General features: G+C 43.2%; 2 protein-coding genes across 2 annotated transcripts in view; one reads left to right on the plus strand and one right to left on the minus strand.

Moving 5' to 3' along the window:
• col4a1 (collagen, type IV, alpha 1) overlaps window positions 1–2,562 on the minus strand; it is a 40,521-nt gene extending 37,959 nt beyond the window's left edge. Inside the window, exon 1 of the mRNA XM_030081064.1 lies at window positions 2,336–2,562. Within this exon, the coding sequence (XP_029936924.1) occupies window positions 2,336–2,407 (72 nt within the window). The 5' untranslated portion in view covers window positions 2,408–2,562. The remainder of the gene's footprint in view (window positions 1–2,335) is intronic.
• col4a2 (collagen, type IV, alpha 2) overlaps window positions 2,471–18,082 on the plus strand; it is an 80,481-nt gene continuing 64,869 nt past the window's right edge. Inside the window, exons 1-3 of the mRNA XM_030081063.1 lie at window positions 2,471–2,866; window positions 3,121–3,246; window positions 3,338–3,389. Of these exons, the coding sequence (XP_029936923.1) occupies window positions 3,209–3,246; window positions 3,338–3,389 (90 nt within the window). The 5' untranslated portion in view covers window positions 2,471–2,866; window positions 3,121–3,208. The remainder of the gene's footprint in view (window positions 2,867–3,120; window positions 3,247–3,337; window positions 3,390–18,082) is intronic.

Consider the following 18,082-nt stretch of genomic DNA (forward strand, 5'->3'; position numbering starts at 1 on the left):
GGAAAATGTGCAAGTGCCAACAATAAATCCAGGGTGTGGAAATCCTCCATAATTCATCCCTTCACACTCTTTGTGGCTCAGTTTCCTTAATGTCATCTGATCGGCGGCAAGACGTTCAGCCAAGTGGTTCCTCACCTCCTCACCCATCCTCCGCCTCTTCCCCCTTTCCTCTCCTCTCATCTCCCCTCTCCCCTCTCTCTCTCCTGGGGTTTGTCTGTCCAGATGTCCCATGTCCTGTGGTTTTGATTCCAAACCCACACACTGGACAAAAGCTGCCTCTGCTGCTTTGTTTAACCTGATCGGTTTGCTGTCAACAGTTAAGCCCTGTTGCACAGTTCATGAATCAAAACACAGCATTTGTGGGCAGATGATTGGAATAACTTCATTTGTCTGTATAGTGCCTGAATATTTAATCTCTGATTCAAATGTTTTTTGGAGACTTACTGTTTTTTCCTCACAGCTAGTTGCCAATTAGATCTGAAAATATCCTCTTAAAGCATCTTGGTAGAGCAACAATATCCACATGATGAAAACTTCATGCTCCCCTGTGGGGTGTTACTTTTCTCTGAAACGTCAGTGTTGTGCAATAATACTGATAATGACGTCCCCTCTCTCCTGTTTATTCACTATACTATCCCACGCATGTTCTCTCCCCGTCACCTGGCTTTCCACTACTTGGAGATGTTCTGCTGGAAACTCCACCTACATTTAAAGCATCAGCTCTGACATGTTTGTCAAAACCTTGCAGCAGAAGCCAACCACTGTGGTTGCCCTTGTCATAATATTTCTTTGAATTGGTCTTGAAGAGAAAAAAAAATACAGCCAAACTTGTCTAATCTCCTGGAAGACTCGGGAACACAACAATGCGTTTGTCACTGAGCTTCACCCTTCATCTCCTTCTCATGCTCTTTTTCAGCTCTTCACCTCCACTACTGTTCATCATTACACTCATGGATCATTGACTTTTTAGGTGGAAAAAAGGATCACGTGTGACTGGAAAAACAGTGAAGTACATCGCTGTTGTGATATGTGGACGAGGTTAAAGCTCATTGATTATATAGAACCAACCTGTGGCATTGAGATCAGACTACTCACAGTGCATGGACTGCCTTTTCCAGAGAAATCTGCTCTCATCCTCACAGCTGAGAGAGAAAATCTGTAACATTACTGGTTGAAAGCATAACTCTCTCCACTGCACTCAGACTTCCAGGTTGACAGGACACATTACAAAATGTTTGGGCCAGAATTCCTCAGTTACAGCTGTACTTTTCAACATATTTCATACACAAACCTGAGGCATCCAGCACCATGGTGTAAACAGTTAAAGGCTCCCTCAGTCATATCAGCACGACTATCAACAGCATTTCAATTGGCTTCTTTCTCATCACCCCAAATGTCTCATATTGCCTCTCTTTGTAATAAAATGTGCAACTGCGTGTAAATTTCCTGCATCACCAGAGGCACAGGGTATCAGTGATACAGGACACGCTGCAGACCGAGGAGGTCAGAGTGGAAAGTTATATCTGCGCCTGGCTGCCTGCAGGGGGATGAGGGGAACAGGCAGCCACCTGTAGCGGGCACCGAGCGGCCTGACCGAGACGTTTCTGTTTCTAATCAAAAGAAAAACGCTCTTGAAAAGTTGACGTAGATTCTATATAAGCAGTGATTAATGGTTTGAAATGAAACGCCACACCTCTCTCTCTCTCTCTTTCTCTCTCTCTCTCTCTCTCTCTCTCTCTCTCTCTCTCTCCCTAACTCAGTCTGCCCCTCCCCTCTCTGTTTCCTCTCCCTCTGCGTCTCTGTTGTTCGCTGCTCTCCTCCAGGAGAAGTGCAGGAGGCTGTCTTAGAGGCAGCCTGCAGTAGTCCGACCAATTAGAAGTGCACGGCAGGACAAATAAAATCATTAGAAACATGGTACAGAGGCCATGCGCTGCAAACAATTCTTTTAAAAAATAAAAAGTTCCACAGTTATCTGGCTATACTCTTGATTCTATAAATAATCCTTTCCTCGCTGGTACTGAAACACTGAAAGGTGTGGCAGTCGTTTTATCTGAACACTGCTTGTCGTTATGACTTGTGTTAAAACTGATTCCTCACCAGATAAGAAGGGTTGCACATACAAACCGCATGATTCAAAATCAGTTAGGAATAAAAGATTAATTCATGCCTGGACTTGATCTCCAGACGCACTTTGTCAGATGAGCTTGGAGAAGGTGCGAAGCGCACCAAGATGCGCGTCTCACTACTCACTCAGATGTAACGCTATAATACACCGATTTTTCTACATTGTACGCTGCACACAATGCTGTAGAGCTGTACGTCCTAATGCACTTACCTCAGCCCCTGACAGGTCAACACTTGAGGAGAGTGCCGCCAGTAGCAACAGGGTGCCGGTCGGTATCAGCATCGTGACGGTGCGCAGTAGAAACTGTACGCGCAACTGAGCGTTTGCCCCAAAAACAGCCACCTGTCGAGCGCTTCTTGTCCTCTCTCTTCAAGTAATACCCAGGTGATCAACAGAGCATAAGCAGCACGTTTGGCTGCATCTTTGTCCGAGACGTTGTGAGGTTCTGATCAATGTAACATGGTCTTGTTTCTCCTGCACCACACCCCCCTCCCGAAACGACCACCCTCGCCCATGCACACGGACACAACCCTGCTGTTACAAACACTTTGACTTTTCTCGGTAAGGAGCGGGACTACTCTGTACACTTTGGTAGTTTTGCGCCAATGCTTTAGGAGATTTTGGTGCACCGGCGACGGGGGTACCTGTTCTGAAACTTTCCAGCCCGGGAACCGCCGCGGCTCTGTCCCGGTCATAACTATCCCGCACCATCCTGCCACCGCAGCCCATCCTGGAGTGAGTGTAAGTAATGCGTTTGATTTAACTGCTTACAAAGTAAAAACATACACTTTATTATTATTATTATTATTAAATGTATTGTAGTATTGCCACTTCGCCCCCTGAGAGCATGAAGTTTTGATGTGGAGTGGCATGAGCTCTACTTGTCGCTGAAGACTTGTGATAGACATTTCTTTGATTCTGATTCTCAGAATATCAAATGTATCGAATCGATATGGCCACTGATTATTGATGTTAGTTGTGTCGGTGTGCCTCAGGCCGGACTGACATGCAGTAGAGCTGTCTCTACAACCAAGGAAACAGCGGCGTGTAGGGACGAAGTTTGCGGTCCTCCTGAGTGGGACCATGCAGGCTCAGCACAGCAGAGAACTGGGGAATCTAAGGCAAGTTCAGTCTGTGTGCACTCAACTGTAACACATTACCTCTTGATTAACTGGAAGGCTTAATTAACACTTTCATTGTCATTAATCACAGGCTGCTGCTGGTGTGCCTCTTCCTTGCCGTCCTTGCCTCAGGGGTGCAAGCAGTAAGTTCTCTATCCCACATGTTGCTGATTTTTCACAGTAATTGTTGTATGCACTCACTTGCAGCCTGGTGACAATTAAGACAAAAAAAAAAAAAAAAAAAAACAGTCAGTTCAGTTGTGTCTGTAGGCTTAGCCAGTCAGGTTTGGAGCTGCTCACTGACACACACAGTGCTGATAGTGGGAGTGTCAGAGTGCTTTGGGCAGGGCTGCTACCTCCTGTAGGCGGGCTCTGAGAATAAGCCAAAGATGCATGATGGTGCACTTAAACCCTCAAGTAAAACTCAAATTGCCTCTTTAGAAAAGGCAGCCATAAGGCAATCACTCAAATTAAAGATTTTGGCTTTGATTTCCAATGGATAAACAAGTTTATGAATAAATAAAGATGGGGCAGGCTGCTATGCAGCATTGTGAAATGTTTCACTTGAGGTTTGACCTTTGATTTTGTAGGGGTTATGAGGTTGGGTCATGACCTCCTCTGAGAGGATGATATGCTGTTGACCCTCCTGGTTATAAATTTGTCATGGTTCTTTATGTGTAATAGAGTAACCCTCAGCCGTGCTCCTCTTAATGAGAAAGGCGTGTGCCACTTTATTTCTTGTTTTGTTTGTGTGTGTGTGCGTGTGTGTGTCCATAGGCCTATGTCTGAATCTCTGTCCATTGACAGATCTTCCCGAGATTTAACCTATCCTAACCTTAGTTATTTTGCATGATATAGATGCTCACTTGTAACACAGTTGTATATCCCCAAAACAACTGGATGAGGATATCATCGACCACCGTGTGTCCACCACCGATCATGAGAACGCGATAATTCCAATAGCCTGACGTTTCTTTGAATCGTTTCAAACTTTCTGTGCGCACTGCTATCCCCGACAGGAAGAACCCTATTGATTTTGGTGTCCCTATTATCTTTTCTCCAGCGCCACCATCAGGCCAACCTTTGCATTTGTGAATGTGATAATGTTGAATGATCTCATCACCGGTGGCAGCCATACTAAACACAGCCCGTGATTGGCCAAACCGTAAATCAGGTTAGCAATATATTGACAAGGGATCGCAGATGACTCGGGGTTCAGGAATATGCTGCATATACAGCAGCTTTAGTTATTTCATGAATACGTTAAATGAATACGTAGAATCTTGTGTTAGTTTAGCATAAAGACTTGAAGTCTGTGGGAGTCATTAGCCTAGCTCCAGTGGAAAAAAGTGAAAACGTTTTTTATGTAATTCCAGTGTATCTCAAATCCATGTGATGCACTGTGTAGATAAGACAGCTTCAGAGTTGCTGGTGCTTGATGTGTAAGGTTTATTTCTTCATTTTGACAGAGCTAGGCTAATGACTCTCATAGACTTCAAGTCTTTATGCTAAGCTAACAGGAAATGCTACCCATAGGACCCAAACCATTGGACACACAGAGGTGAAAATGGTATCAAACATCTTGTCTCAGTCTGGGCAAGTCGTAAAAAGTGTATTTTGCCCAGAACATTGGAGTATTCCTGCTTTGGAGTAAGTCATCCTGAATAATAATGTCATGCCTGAAGTATAAAATCTAATTGTAAATTCCAGAGATTGTTTCTGCTGTGACACTTAAAGCAGTCTTGGTTTGTGAACATGGACAACTCTTTCTCACGCCAGAAGATAAAAAGAAAATACAGCAGATGATGTCATGGCTAAAAAAAAAAAAAAAAAAAAAAAAAAAAACTTGGAGCTGCTCCAGTGACAGTGAATGGGAGAAATTCCTTATTGCACTGCGTCATAAACACAGACTTTCTCATGCACCCCCTCAAGGATTTCACCTCACTGTAACAAGTTGTCATAAAAGTCCCAGCTAATGAATTCCTGTGAGATAAAATGTGGATGAAAAGATTTTAATGTTTCACTGGACATGAAATAGCCAATAAAAATGGCCTTTACTGATTTTATGATTTTTTTTTTATCACCTCTCCCTCTGGACTTTCTCTCTTCATGCGTTCCTCTTCATTTCCCCTTTTCCCATCCCGCCCTTGTGACGCTGATTTCCTATGCACTATGTGTGTGTGTGTGTGTGTGTGTCAGTGCACAGCATGTCTTCTCTGTTTATTTCTTGCTGTTGCTCAGGGATATTTGTGCCAAGGTCAGATGGTCTAAGGTTCTATAACAAGATATTTAATATTATACTCAGGGCCAGATGAAAAATTATTTTCTGCAGTGTGATGAAAAGGCCCTGTTGTTTGTTGCTTTTATCAGATTTAGTCAGGGCTTGATGAAAAGCGTGTGACACAGCTCAGGTCCTCTGTGCATTGTGCAGCTTCAGACCAAGGCAGTGATACCAGGACACAGGAGGCTATTTTTAGACGGGCATCATCCTGTCTGCCATGTGCTCTGCAAAGGCAAGTTTACTGTTAAACGAAGAAACTGCACACACTAATGATACCCAACGGGACCATTAAAGGAACAGGTCACCCAAAAATGAAAACTATGTCACTTAGTACTCACCCCCGTTCCAGTGGAAACACAGGCGAAGCATCTTTGTTCATACAGCACACAGGGAGGTAGCGAGCACAACTCCACAGCAAACATCTGCAAAACCACTGAAGTCAAATAGGTAGCAGTTTTTAGAATGACAACAGAATTTCTCCACACAGGGCATGCAGCAGGATCCAAGTTTTCCAAAGCCGGTCACGTGCTGAGTTTGAAAGACCTCATGCAAATCTTTACTATAGTGTTTGATAGGAAAACCCAGCACATACACTTTCTGCTCAGCAAGAACCAGGCAAAGCATACACTAACCGTTTTCAAAGATTTTGGTCCAAAGAAACAAATCTACAACAGCTTGGTAACAGAGCAAACTCCTTCAGTTCATGTGTCATTATTCTACGCGTAGTGTAGCAGTGTAAACCCAGAGTTATAGGAGAGTTCGATGTGAATTTGCATATTATGAGAGAAATCTTGCAAGTTCTCATCAAAAAAAAAAAAAAAAAAAAGTATCCAACTGCTTTTAAAGGCAGATTAATAGTGTAAATAGAGATTTTTTTGTGCTTAGTATTAATACTTAATACACTTAGTACTGGCTTCAGAACATGGATCATTCTGCACAAGCTGTATGCAGTATTTTTGGTGCAATTTTCGGCCGTTTTTGAAACTCTGTAAACCAGTAACCGTTGACTTCAGCTGTTTTGGAGAAGGCTATGCTAGATATGCTAGATATGCTAGAACAGAGTCAAGTAATGACAAGAATTTCATTTTTGTGCGAACTGCTCCTTTAATCTGGGATAAGTGAAATAGTTTCTGTTTCTGTATTTAAAATTTTTATTGCGGGTGTTTGATCTTGTGGGATAATGTCTCCCTCTGTGTGCTTACAGGAATATTTGACAGGATGCCATGGAGTCAGTTTCCCTGACTGCAGGCTGTAGATAGTCAGAGGTTTACAGTGTTGATTTTTCACATAAAAAGTGTGAGAGAGGCAGTCACCCCTCACTCTCTGTTGATGTTTTATGTCAGCCTCACAAACTGATTATCAATCACAACCGATTCTAAGAAAATGTGTCTGTTTATTATCAAATCCATATCTGACCTGTGGGACTGCCTCAGCACTTTGAACCTGACCCCAGTCTCAGTGTTGCGCGGCTCTTTCCCACCATCTGTGCACAAGTGATCTTTCTCATTTGGAATTCCCCTGCCTTCCTGAGAGCACCATCCTCAAGATGTTTTTGGACATGACGTTTCATTTTTTTAAATTTTTTTTTTATTTTCGCAAATGTCATGTTCCTGCGCTGTCGAAAAAGAGAAAGCACAACATGAGGTGCAATGTGACTCCTTTTTTCAGCAATGTGAGTTATAAAGTGAGAGCCTCCATGTTTATGAACAAGGTCAGCTTTGTCAGTCATGCCCCTTTGACTCTAAAGTGCCACTCTACAGGGCCTCAGGGACTTTAACTACAGTACATCGGAGGATCCTATTTTGTTAGGATTTCCTGCTCTGAATTCTCCGTAGAGATGCCATACTTTATTGGGAAAACTTAACCCCTAGGTTCTTTAAAGCAAAGCACACACACACACACACATATACATGCACACACATACTCACACACACTCGCCAGTTTATCAGTCTCCACTGGAGTGGGAAGGAAGGCTCTTGAGCCGTAATGTTAACAGGATGTTTCGTGGAGGACCCTTTGAGAGATTTTGATTCTCCTGTGTTTGCGAATATATTTCAAGATGTGTTTCAGCCCAGTGGAATGAGGGGGATAATGCTGGCAGCGGATGTGTGAGTTGTGGGAAATGTGTCTGTGACGGTGGAGGGGATCTTTCTGGCTGCGCAGTCCTACCTGGAAACTCCGCAACAACATCTGCTTTAGCAATTACCTGATCTTTTTTTTTTTTTTTTTTTTTTTTAAAGTAAGTGGATGATTATGATAAACGATGCCTCTGCATGTGTCTTTTTGGCACAGCATTCCACTGCAAGTACACAGTCCTGCTCTGTCAAACTGAGCTGCATGCATAAAACAAAGGAAAAAATGCGGAAATTGAAGATGTTCCTTTGACTTACAAGCAGCTCACGTGAGAAAGGTTGAGTTTAACATGTTAGTTTAACAGGCTTTGCAGTATGCACAAGTGTGTCTCTAAGCATGCCTGTGTAAATGTGATGAGTGTGTGTGACAGGGTCACCCGGTGGAGGGCAGACATGTGCACTGACCTCTTGATTGTGATTGTTTTATGGAGGAGGAAGGCGTGTGTCCAGGGCGAGAGGAAGATGTCTGCTGGTGATAAGGTGAGAAAAATGGCCAGCACATCCCCTGCCAAAATAATGGCTGTGATATAAAGAGTGCCTGTTGTAACAATCAGGGGAAGGGCCCATTGTGCTGGCCTGCAGGAAGCTCCAGCCTCGGATGAGAAGTGCATGTGTGGGGTTTCCCTGTCACTGGTGTGTGTGTGTGTGTGTGTGTGTGTGTGTGCATGTGTGTGTATGAGAGAGAGAGAGAGAGAGCGAGGCAGAGATGGCATGCAGTCATAAATGAGGTGTTGCCCTCACCTCAGAGACTAACCCCTCTGACCTCTCTGGGTATTGTGTGCTCTCCCCTCCCTCTCTTCTTCACACAAACACATCATCCACAGCCCTTTTATGTTTGCCTCAAGATGTAAATCTCGCATGTGTGTATGTGTTTGTTTATGTGGACGTGCTTGTGTGTGTGCAGCTGTACAAGAATGGATGTATGTGCGTCTTTTGTTTGCTTAAGTATTGTTTCTTTGGCAGTGGTATTTTTCATAAAACGGGACTTTGTGTGGTGATTATTTGATTAGTCTCTGAGGTTGGGCATTGTGACAGTGAGGAAAGGCCTGGTGAGTCTGGCTGTTTGCCCCTATTGGTGGAGAAATGCCTCCTTGGGGGTGACGGCATACTTGAGTGATTCATGCCGTTGATTTAAATCCATTTGAGGGTGATATACATGTAGACTCAAGCCCAGACACGGCGAGGGTCAAATGAAAGGACAGCACAAAGAATTCGGTCAAATTCAAGTAGCACAGTTAACAAAAATGCCTCGGTCTTTCCCATAAAAGAGCAACGGCACACAACACATGGAAACATTTACCAGGGATGGAAAGCTATATCAGCAGACTGTTGGTATCAGCTGATATTAATTTTAAAAAGCAATATCAGTATCAGTCCAAAAAGCACTTTTGCTGCCAATATTTGTATTTGTGCAACTGACATTTTAAAATTTGGCATTTTATGACCCTTTTTCTAGGACTATGTCATTACACTTACTTACTTGCAACAATTCATATTGGCATTGTGTCAGTATTTTTTGAATGGGAATATATTGGATTGGATTGATATTGGTCTAAAACCAAAAACATATTGCTCCATCCCTAATATTTAGTTGCACATAAATCTGATCTGCCTGCTGTAGCCAGAAAGTTACTATGAAATTAACATCTTTAATTAGTCAGCCATTTTGCTTTCCCTCTTTGGAAGCAGGATGTCTGTTTTTTTGTGTATGTGTGTGTTTGTGTTTTGTCAGCACGTGCTGCGAGTGTGGGTTGTGTTTATCTGGGGGCTTAGTGGAGTTCGATTTTGAGGGGAAACATCCTGAGCCCAAACCTGTGTGAACAGAAAATAGATTACCCCGAGAAGCTTTCTAAACAGGAAAAGGAAATGGGTGAAGCCAAATGTGTCAGAGTTGTTTTACAGCCCCACATACAGGACCCCACATGGTTTGGTCACCACTGAGTTGTGTATTCTCTGTGTTAACCCAGCTCTGTCAGTGCTGTAGATACAAAAACAAGAGAGGTAAATGGGATTTAGATTGATGCATGTGTTGCGTGTGCTGTATAACAGCCCCACTGCAGGGCTTTTCAAACTTTTCCATGTTTTGCAGACCCCTAAGTTGACTTTCATTAAGTTATGGATGCTCATTTAAAGTCAGTCCCCCCTGGGGCCCTGATATGTTAAGATATTTTAGTTTGTGTTTATTAAATATTTAGATGCTTGTAATAAACACTGGTAAATAGATTCAAAATGGTCACAAAATGATCACTCACATCGTTTTGGCACTGTAACCTTATCTAGTCAATTCGGTTGCAGTGAGATTAAACTAAACCTTATGTAGCTGAGGACCCCTGGAAGGCCCTCAAGGACCCCTTTGGGTCCCAGAACCCCACTTTGAAAATCACTGACTCACTGAGTTGGTGGCAGACTTGGTTTTTGTATTTCATCTTTGACTTGTTATGTCAAATAAATTCAACATTATCTGCAAAATCTTGAATTTTAGAACTTCAAATCTATGTTTGACAATCGGTTTTAAATTGTCCCTCAAGCTGTAGAATGACTTCCATCTTTTTATCCAGTGCTTTGTATGTTGTGTAGTTCTGGCCTCATTCCTGATCCCTGTGAGCCTCCACACATGGCCACCAGTCTGGCAGCTCCAAGCGTTTATTTCCAAAGTATTCATGGTTGTCAGCTGCTGTGCCATGCATGACTCAATGTCATTTCTACACTTAGATCCATGTTACTTATGGAGCATGTTCAGAGATGCGTCATTAACACTTTTATCTTTCTATATGACGTTGACAGTAATTTCAGAGACCCAAGAGCAGCAAAAGTATCATAGGACCGGGTCATATTTCTTCATCAGATATGCAGATCTTCATAAGATATGCAGATTAAAGAAATGAGCTGATGTGAACCTGGGAGAATGTGTCTCAACTAGCACTCAACACACAGATATTATATCACTATAGATTGGATACATTATGTCATTGCCTGTCTGAGTCTTTGTTTTGTCATGAGGAAGCACTAAAATGTTAATATTGTGATAACATGAGGTAGTAAGGAACGTGAAAAGTAGGAAAACCAGCGGTAAGATCCCATGGATAACCACTTTTCATGCTTCATTTTCATTCACAGTCATGTGTGACAGCCAGCAGCGCACACACACACACACACACACACACACACACACACACACACACACACACACACACAAATTCTCTCTCTTTTTCACATAAACACAGAAGATTGTCTCCCCCCCTCTACAGGCAAGATGCTATCAGCCCCTATTAAACTGAGCAGAAAAAAAACACAGGTTTTTGTTTACTTCCAACATTCGGTTTTTGCATCACTGGCAAGTGGGCAAAAACTGAAGAGCCCCATGGATGGTTGTGTCGGTAAGTGGATCCGTCTGTCCGTCCATTCAATACTTGGTACAAGGTGACATATTTCAAAATCTATCATTGGATTGCCATGAAATTTGGTCCTTGCTCCTCTGAGGATGAACCCTGTCAGTTTCTGTGACCATCAAGCCAAAACTTCGACTTTGCACCCAAGATATTGTTAATTGTAATCAGTGAATTGCCATGACATTGGTGAGTGCATTCCTAATCCCCAGCAGTTTTCCTCTTGATTGTGGTGATCCTATGACCTGTGGTGACCCAAAACATCAAATTGGGTTTCGCAAAATCTATCGGGCAGATGGCCATGAAATTTGGAAATCACATTCATACACCCCAGAGGAGGAACCCTGTCAACTTTGGTGACCTCAAGACCTTTCCTCTTGAGCTACCTTCAGACCAAAATCTATAAACCTCATTGTCCCGTTACTTGAATTCTTTCCACATTCACCAAGCCATTGGGACACCAGCAGAGGAGGGCCTGTGCTTGTTTAAAAATGAAATAATTTCCTTTTTTTACCTAACATGTCTTTGTAGTCTCCCCTTTTAAATCCACGAGGTGGTGGATTTAAGCCCACAAGTAGTAGTGGTTCATATTACTGAATGGCAACATCTTGCCTTGCTGAGTTTCTATAGTTGTAGTGTGTTGTGAAATATGTGAGTTTTTGAAAATGTTCATTTTCAGTCCTGTGTGAACTGACTTTTGTTTTGCTTGGAACGAAGTGAGGAAGCAAATTCATTGTAGACATTGCCATTGGAAATCCCCTATTTATATATTTCCAAGCCTGTTCCCCATCTCCCGGTGATTAATTGAGGGACGCAGGGGTCCTATCAGGCTACGCTGAAAGGATTCCAAAGCCTGGTCGTCCCAGTCCTCCTGGGCTTCAGTCTCTCAGCACGAGTCTCTCCATCTCTCTCTCTCTCTTCCTTTTATAGCCTCATCTCTACCCTGATCTCTGCCTCCTCTGTCTTTTCTCCCCTCACTCTCTGACATCCATCTCTCTCTTTCTCTCTCTCTCTCTCTCTCTCACTCTCTCTCTCTCTCTCCCCTCCTCGCTCCCTCTCATTTCAGCGTTCCCCCCGTTCATCCTGTCCCCTGTCCTTCTACACGTGCATCGCCATCGTCTGTCCCTCTTCAGAGGAGGCGAGGCTTCTCAATGAGCTCACATGGAAGGATTGTTTCAGCTGTGTTTGGACAAAGTGCATACCTACTTCATTCTCACAAAATCACTCTGGACTCTCTGGTTTATGCACTGTTTGGTTCAACAGGTGCCCACGTAGCGATAGAGTTTCTGGAGTCATTTGTTTGAATTAGTGGATTTATGTTCCTTGGAGACGGCCATGTGACATTAAAGATACATTGACGTTTAGGCCGGAGCTAGTCATATCCTGCAGATGGTATTAACCCCCCCCTCGCCCCCCTCCCTCTGCAGCAACTGTCTGCGATATCTCATCAACTGTAATTAGGAGTTGGGCTGCTCACTGATCTCATATTTGTGGCTTGTACGGGTCCTCTTGTGGACAGAAGACACACACCATTCTGTTTTTCTGTTTTTAGCCCAGCTGTAGTCATAATTGATTACACAGAATTATTTCTTGGCACGGGAGGAATGTTAACAAAGTTAAACATGCTACATGACCTTGTCTAATCTCTCTATGTCTCTCTCTCTCTCTATGTCTTTCTCTCTCTCTCCACACCTCTCATCCCTTCTCCTTCATTGACTGTAAATATTAACTTTAAGACTCTCAACTGCATGTCTATCTTCAGTATCTACCCTTACCTGACCCTAATCCTATAATTTCAACTGCAAACCCAGGTCTGAACCCTAAACCAGGTCTGCAAAGAAGAGAGACCCAATGAAATGTCTTCATTTTGAGGGATTTTCCTTGTCTTTCTATCACGGACATTTGGTTCTCATAAGTGTAGAAGCACAAGAACGTGCTCAGATCATGTCCGCAAGCGTCTCAGGTGTCTGGTTTGTTACCCCTTGGCTGGATGTCGTTGATCAGCCGATTAGAGGGGTGAGCAGCAGGGCTTCAGAGGTGACGAAGTTAGACAGGTTAGCCTGTTAGCACGAGGTTCTAGGAGGGAAAGCCAGCCAGCAAGGCCCAGTCTCACCCCCGTTTAGCTCAGACTCTAACAGGAAGCCCTGATTAGAAGTGGAGCCTCCTGGGAAATGGAGTTGAGTCTCTGTGTGACCCGAGGCTGGTTAGGAGAGGAAGGGTCCAGCTGTGTCAAGCTCAGGGCAGAAACCAGAGCCGTGTTTACACTGGAGCCCTCCAGACGAGCACAGTGGGACGCTCTGCTCCTCTCTGCTCCCCATCCTCTGCTTCATGTTCTCCCTCAAAACTCCTGCCTCACTCCCTCCTACATGACCCTGTCCCCTCTCATCTTTCCCTCCCTCTCTCTCTGTTTCGCTATACATTACTGTACATATGGAGTTGGTTTCCATGGCTACTCTGTGTGAACATGAGAAATGAAATCACTACTTCCTGTGTTCGGTCTCACAGCTGTTCCCATGCTGGACCTGACATTTATACTCATCTCTAACTTTTTCAGTAACTGTATTATCTCTCTTTTATCTCTTCCTTCTTCATACATCCCCTGGAAATGTGTTCAGAGTCCACAGATTACTTTTTTCTTTGTTACCCGTAACAGGTTAGTTTTTCAATTCAAGTTATCATTTACTTTCAATCTTTTTCAAATAAGCAAGCTATTACTTTACGTAACTATTTATCCTACCTCTTTGGTTGGTGCAAAACAAATAAAAATAAACCCTAACCCTGTGTTTACCTCAGCTAGCAAACACCAGTGGCAGATATGAAGACAGCCTAAACTTTGACTGTAATGACAAGACATAGGTAGTAAGAGTAATCAGCATGCAAGTAACTTTTCTTAATAGATAATGCTATGACGTGACAAGTTAGGCCTGCTTTTAATGGCAAAAATACAACAATGTGTTTTAAATATTTCCCAACACTGATCAGTACCCCTACCATACACTCTTCGCCCATTTCCCATTGTGTGCATGAATACTGTGTGTGCATGCATTAGATTGTGTGTCTCTCCCTCCAGCTGTATATCTGTATGAGTTCACACTCGGTAGAAACTGCAATACTTAAACTCTCTCACGGGAAGTAGATGTTGTTGTGACAGGAGCTGAATTAGCTGAACAGAAGCCATGGTGCAGACAAGCCGGGTATCAAACAAGCGAGTGATCCATGAGATCCATAATGGCCGACTAATGTGGCCCTCAGCGGCTCACAAAATTTTCTCTTATCGCCATAATGGAGGCCTTTTATGACAGATCTGGTGCTATATCAAGATATGCCTCAATAATAAAACCCAAGCCAAGACTAACATGGTTATGCTTGATGTTTACTCTTTCTGCTTTCTGTGTGTGTGTGTGTGTGTGTGTGTGTTTCTTTTGCTGTCTATGTGTATGTTTGTGAATGTGTTTGTTTAACAACTGAAATCTGATTATTTTATGAATTCTAAGTTTGACTATTGCCGGAAGGTTAAGCTGCCCTGGAATTATAAACTCACCCATTTGACATGCTGCCCTACTTTTTTTTGAATAGTTTTATATTCTGTTAGTCTGCTGTAAAGAACAAGGACAGGGTTGAAAGACAAAATAGCAAAGGCAACCCTGCATATGAAACTTAGAAAACAGTGAAGTGAACTAATTGATATGTTTCCATTTCCATTTTTGTACCATTTTTGTACCAGTCATGTTTTAGCGATGTGCAGTTTGATCCATTTTGATAGCTGTGTGTGTGTGTGTCTGTCTGTGTGTGTGTGCACGTGTTCATGTCTATGTACTGTATGAGTGTAATTGGATGGGAAACATTTCCCACAGCCCTTACGTGAGTCACACAGACAGGCAGCAACAATGAACAGCATGACTTGTTCTCTAAGTCTGGTTCTCAACTATTTTCAGTCAGTGTGTGTGTGTGTGTGTGTGTGTGTGTGTGTGTGTGTGTGTGTGTTTGTGTGTGTGTGTGTGTGTGTGTGTGTGTGTGTGTGTGTATGCACTCACTCACACACATTTGCGGTTTTATGTGCATACCCTCACACCAACAGCCACAGGGGTCATTTAGACTGCTTCTTTCCTCTTTTCATCTCGCAGAACAAGACAACACTAACCTAAATACTTTCATTATATTGTCCTGGACTTATATGGCGCTAGTTTCTGTAGATCTCTGCATCTCTGGTGGGGGTTAGCGGGAGGCTGAAAGCAAAAGCAGTCCACATCTTAGCATCTGACATTCAAGATATCTTTCTGTCATGCAAAATGTAAAATCCTTTAGCTGGATCTTTGGCCTTTTTCTCTACAGCGCAGCCTTAATTGGTCATTGGCAGCATGCAGGTCACACCCGTCTGTCCAAACTTGATTTCAAGAATATCATTTAGTCATCACAGCCATTTCACACACAGCTTGTACTGTGGGGGTGATTAGATTCTCTCCTCCTTGCAGGAGATATTCCACGGAGATGTTTCTCAGCTGGCAAAGGGAGTATCGCACAACCAGCGCACCATCGCTCTCACACTGACACATGCTGTAGATATAGTGCAGACATGCATCAGGGTATATCACATACTGCATGTTTCCATCACAGATGTGCATTACATATACAGTAACCTTAGCAAAAGCTCTTCCCTGAGTTTCCTGTTTAGAGGGGCCAGATGTTTCAGATTCAGCGAGTTTGCCCTTACTCTTTAAAGCTGCAGTCTTTTGCATCATTATAGTGAAGAGGTGCAGCTGCTACCTTGCGAAATCAAAGCACTGATATATTGCTCTGACACACACACACACACACACACACACTCATAATAACTGCTGTGCACGGCGACTCAATATAAAGATATTTCTCTAATTAACCAAATGTGACAACAATTTTCCCATTGCTGCAGGAAATACCACTGATGTCTCTCTCATGTCTCCTACGCTAAATGTGGCTCAGATGAGGAGAAACAAGAAGAAAAAACTTTTTTGATGCAGAAAGTTTTGCACACCAGGGTTGAGGAAAACCAGAAATTACTTTTTGGAATGTCTAGTATTAGTTCAACAAACAAGCAAAAAAAATCCAATGCTTTTTTAAATGCAGAACAGTGAAAATTAAAACAAGAAATGGAAGAAAAAGTTAAGAAAAATTGCTCGACAGTAGAGCAGAATCCTATGTTTTGTCCAGCAGTGACGAGTGACGTTAAGTGCACAGCGATTGGTCGAACGCACAAGCCGATACAGTACCTGTAACCACCGTTTTTAAACGGCAGCTCAGTGAATGTTAGCCTTTTGCTTGCACGATGAAACTAGCACCAAACATGGGCAGCTGCACCAACAGTGAAGTCCAGGCTTTATTTAGCCTATGTGCAATGCAAGAAATACGATGCAATTTTGACTCATCAAGGCGAAATACACACATTTTCACCAACATTTCCATTCGTTAACCGTCGGCTTACATCACTTCAGTGTTGCTACTGGCGGTGTGAATGCAAACTTGAATGTATGCAGTTCTTGGGGGAGCTTCCTGATGGGTAGTTCCTGTCGGGGAGTCCCCAGCACTATTTGGTCCAATAGTGCCTAAAATAGAGAAAATAGCGATGATAGTTGTTGGTCTTCTGATGGGAGCATGTTGGCTGTGTTTAATGGAGTTTCTGCCAGGTGAGAGTTGTCCCTACATACTGTATGGTCATAGTAGCTGGTCATCATGGAGTTAAAGGTCGCCTTGTGTGACTCAATTATCAGCACAAAAGGCAGTTTAGCACAATATGAAATCTTTCTCTTCTTTCTACAGCGTACTTTCCTGGTGGAGGTTGTTTAGCTACTGCTGCAGCCCTCTGGGAGGTTGTAATAACTAACCATTGGTCACAGAGAATACGATGATTGTCCATCGATTTGAATAGCAAGTTCAAACATTCCTGTGGCCCAAGGTCAAAGAGGAAAGGTCACAGGTCGGATCTCCCACTGAGGATGAGCAACAGCCTCTGCCAAACGGACCTCAGATCAGCCGCTCACTTGCGGTCACGTGTGCTGCGGCGTCTTGTTACCTTTGACTCTGATACCCCGAGATTCTTCACTATCATAACCAAAGCAGCCATATTTTATATTTCTCTGCTCCGTCTCCTCTGCGCTGTCCTCCCCACGGGGTGAGTTAGGACGGGGGTAAGGCTCCTGTCACCACCCATCCCAGATCAAACAGTCATCCCAACCTGCAACAGACTCTGATCTCTGCTCATTTGATCCCTCGAGCATGACGGAGGCTCACACAAACACTGTTTATGCTCCACTTTGCCGTCTCATGTGTGTAAGCTGAGAAGCCGTCTTAGAGAGGCGATGTGTCACATCCATCATTTCAAGGTGAGAGTGATGGCTGTTTAAAGATCTGCTGGTGACACTGGGTTGACATCTGTGAATGTCTGGATGTTCAAACAATGAGAATTATAGTTTTCATTACGTCCACCAGTGGAGCTGGACGGGGGTTATGTTTTCACCCCATTCCATCTGTTTTTGTCTGTCAGCAGGATATCTGAATGGATTGGCACTAAACTCTGTGGAAAAGCTGGCCATGGGACAAAGAAGAGCTTAATAATTTTTCATACAAATTGAACAAATTGGGCACGGACGTGGATATGGCTTCTCATTAAAACCCATATAACTTTCAAACCGATTCATGTAACACCATCCGACTTTTGGCTTATTAGCACACATGTGGGCACTGGAGTGCTCATGTCCCATTTAGTCATAGCCACTCTGCCAATTTGTCCGATTTGTATTTTTTGGCTTATGAATGTTTCTTGGTCTCCGGTCACTCTTGGAAAAGAGATTTTAAGCTCAATGAGACTGCCGGATTAGATAAAGACTGAACAAAGATTACATAAAACAAACTCAGAAGCACCTTGAATTTCAACAGAATATCATGTCATTGAAATGTGTGCATCTCCTGATGTGAAACAAGTGGGTAATGTGACAACTTAAAATCTCACATAATGAACTGGCTTATCTCACCAGTTGGTGCTCTACTAAATGCCATGTAGAACT

The sequence above is a fragment of the Myripristis murdjan genome, chromosome 21 (assembly GCF_902150065.1).
Source record: "Myripristis murdjan chromosome 21, fMyrMur1.1, whole genome shotgun sequence".
In the NCBI taxonomy this organism is placed as follows: domain Eukaryota; kingdom Metazoa; phylum Chordata; class Actinopteri; order Holocentriformes; family Holocentridae; genus Myripristis; species Myripristis murdjan.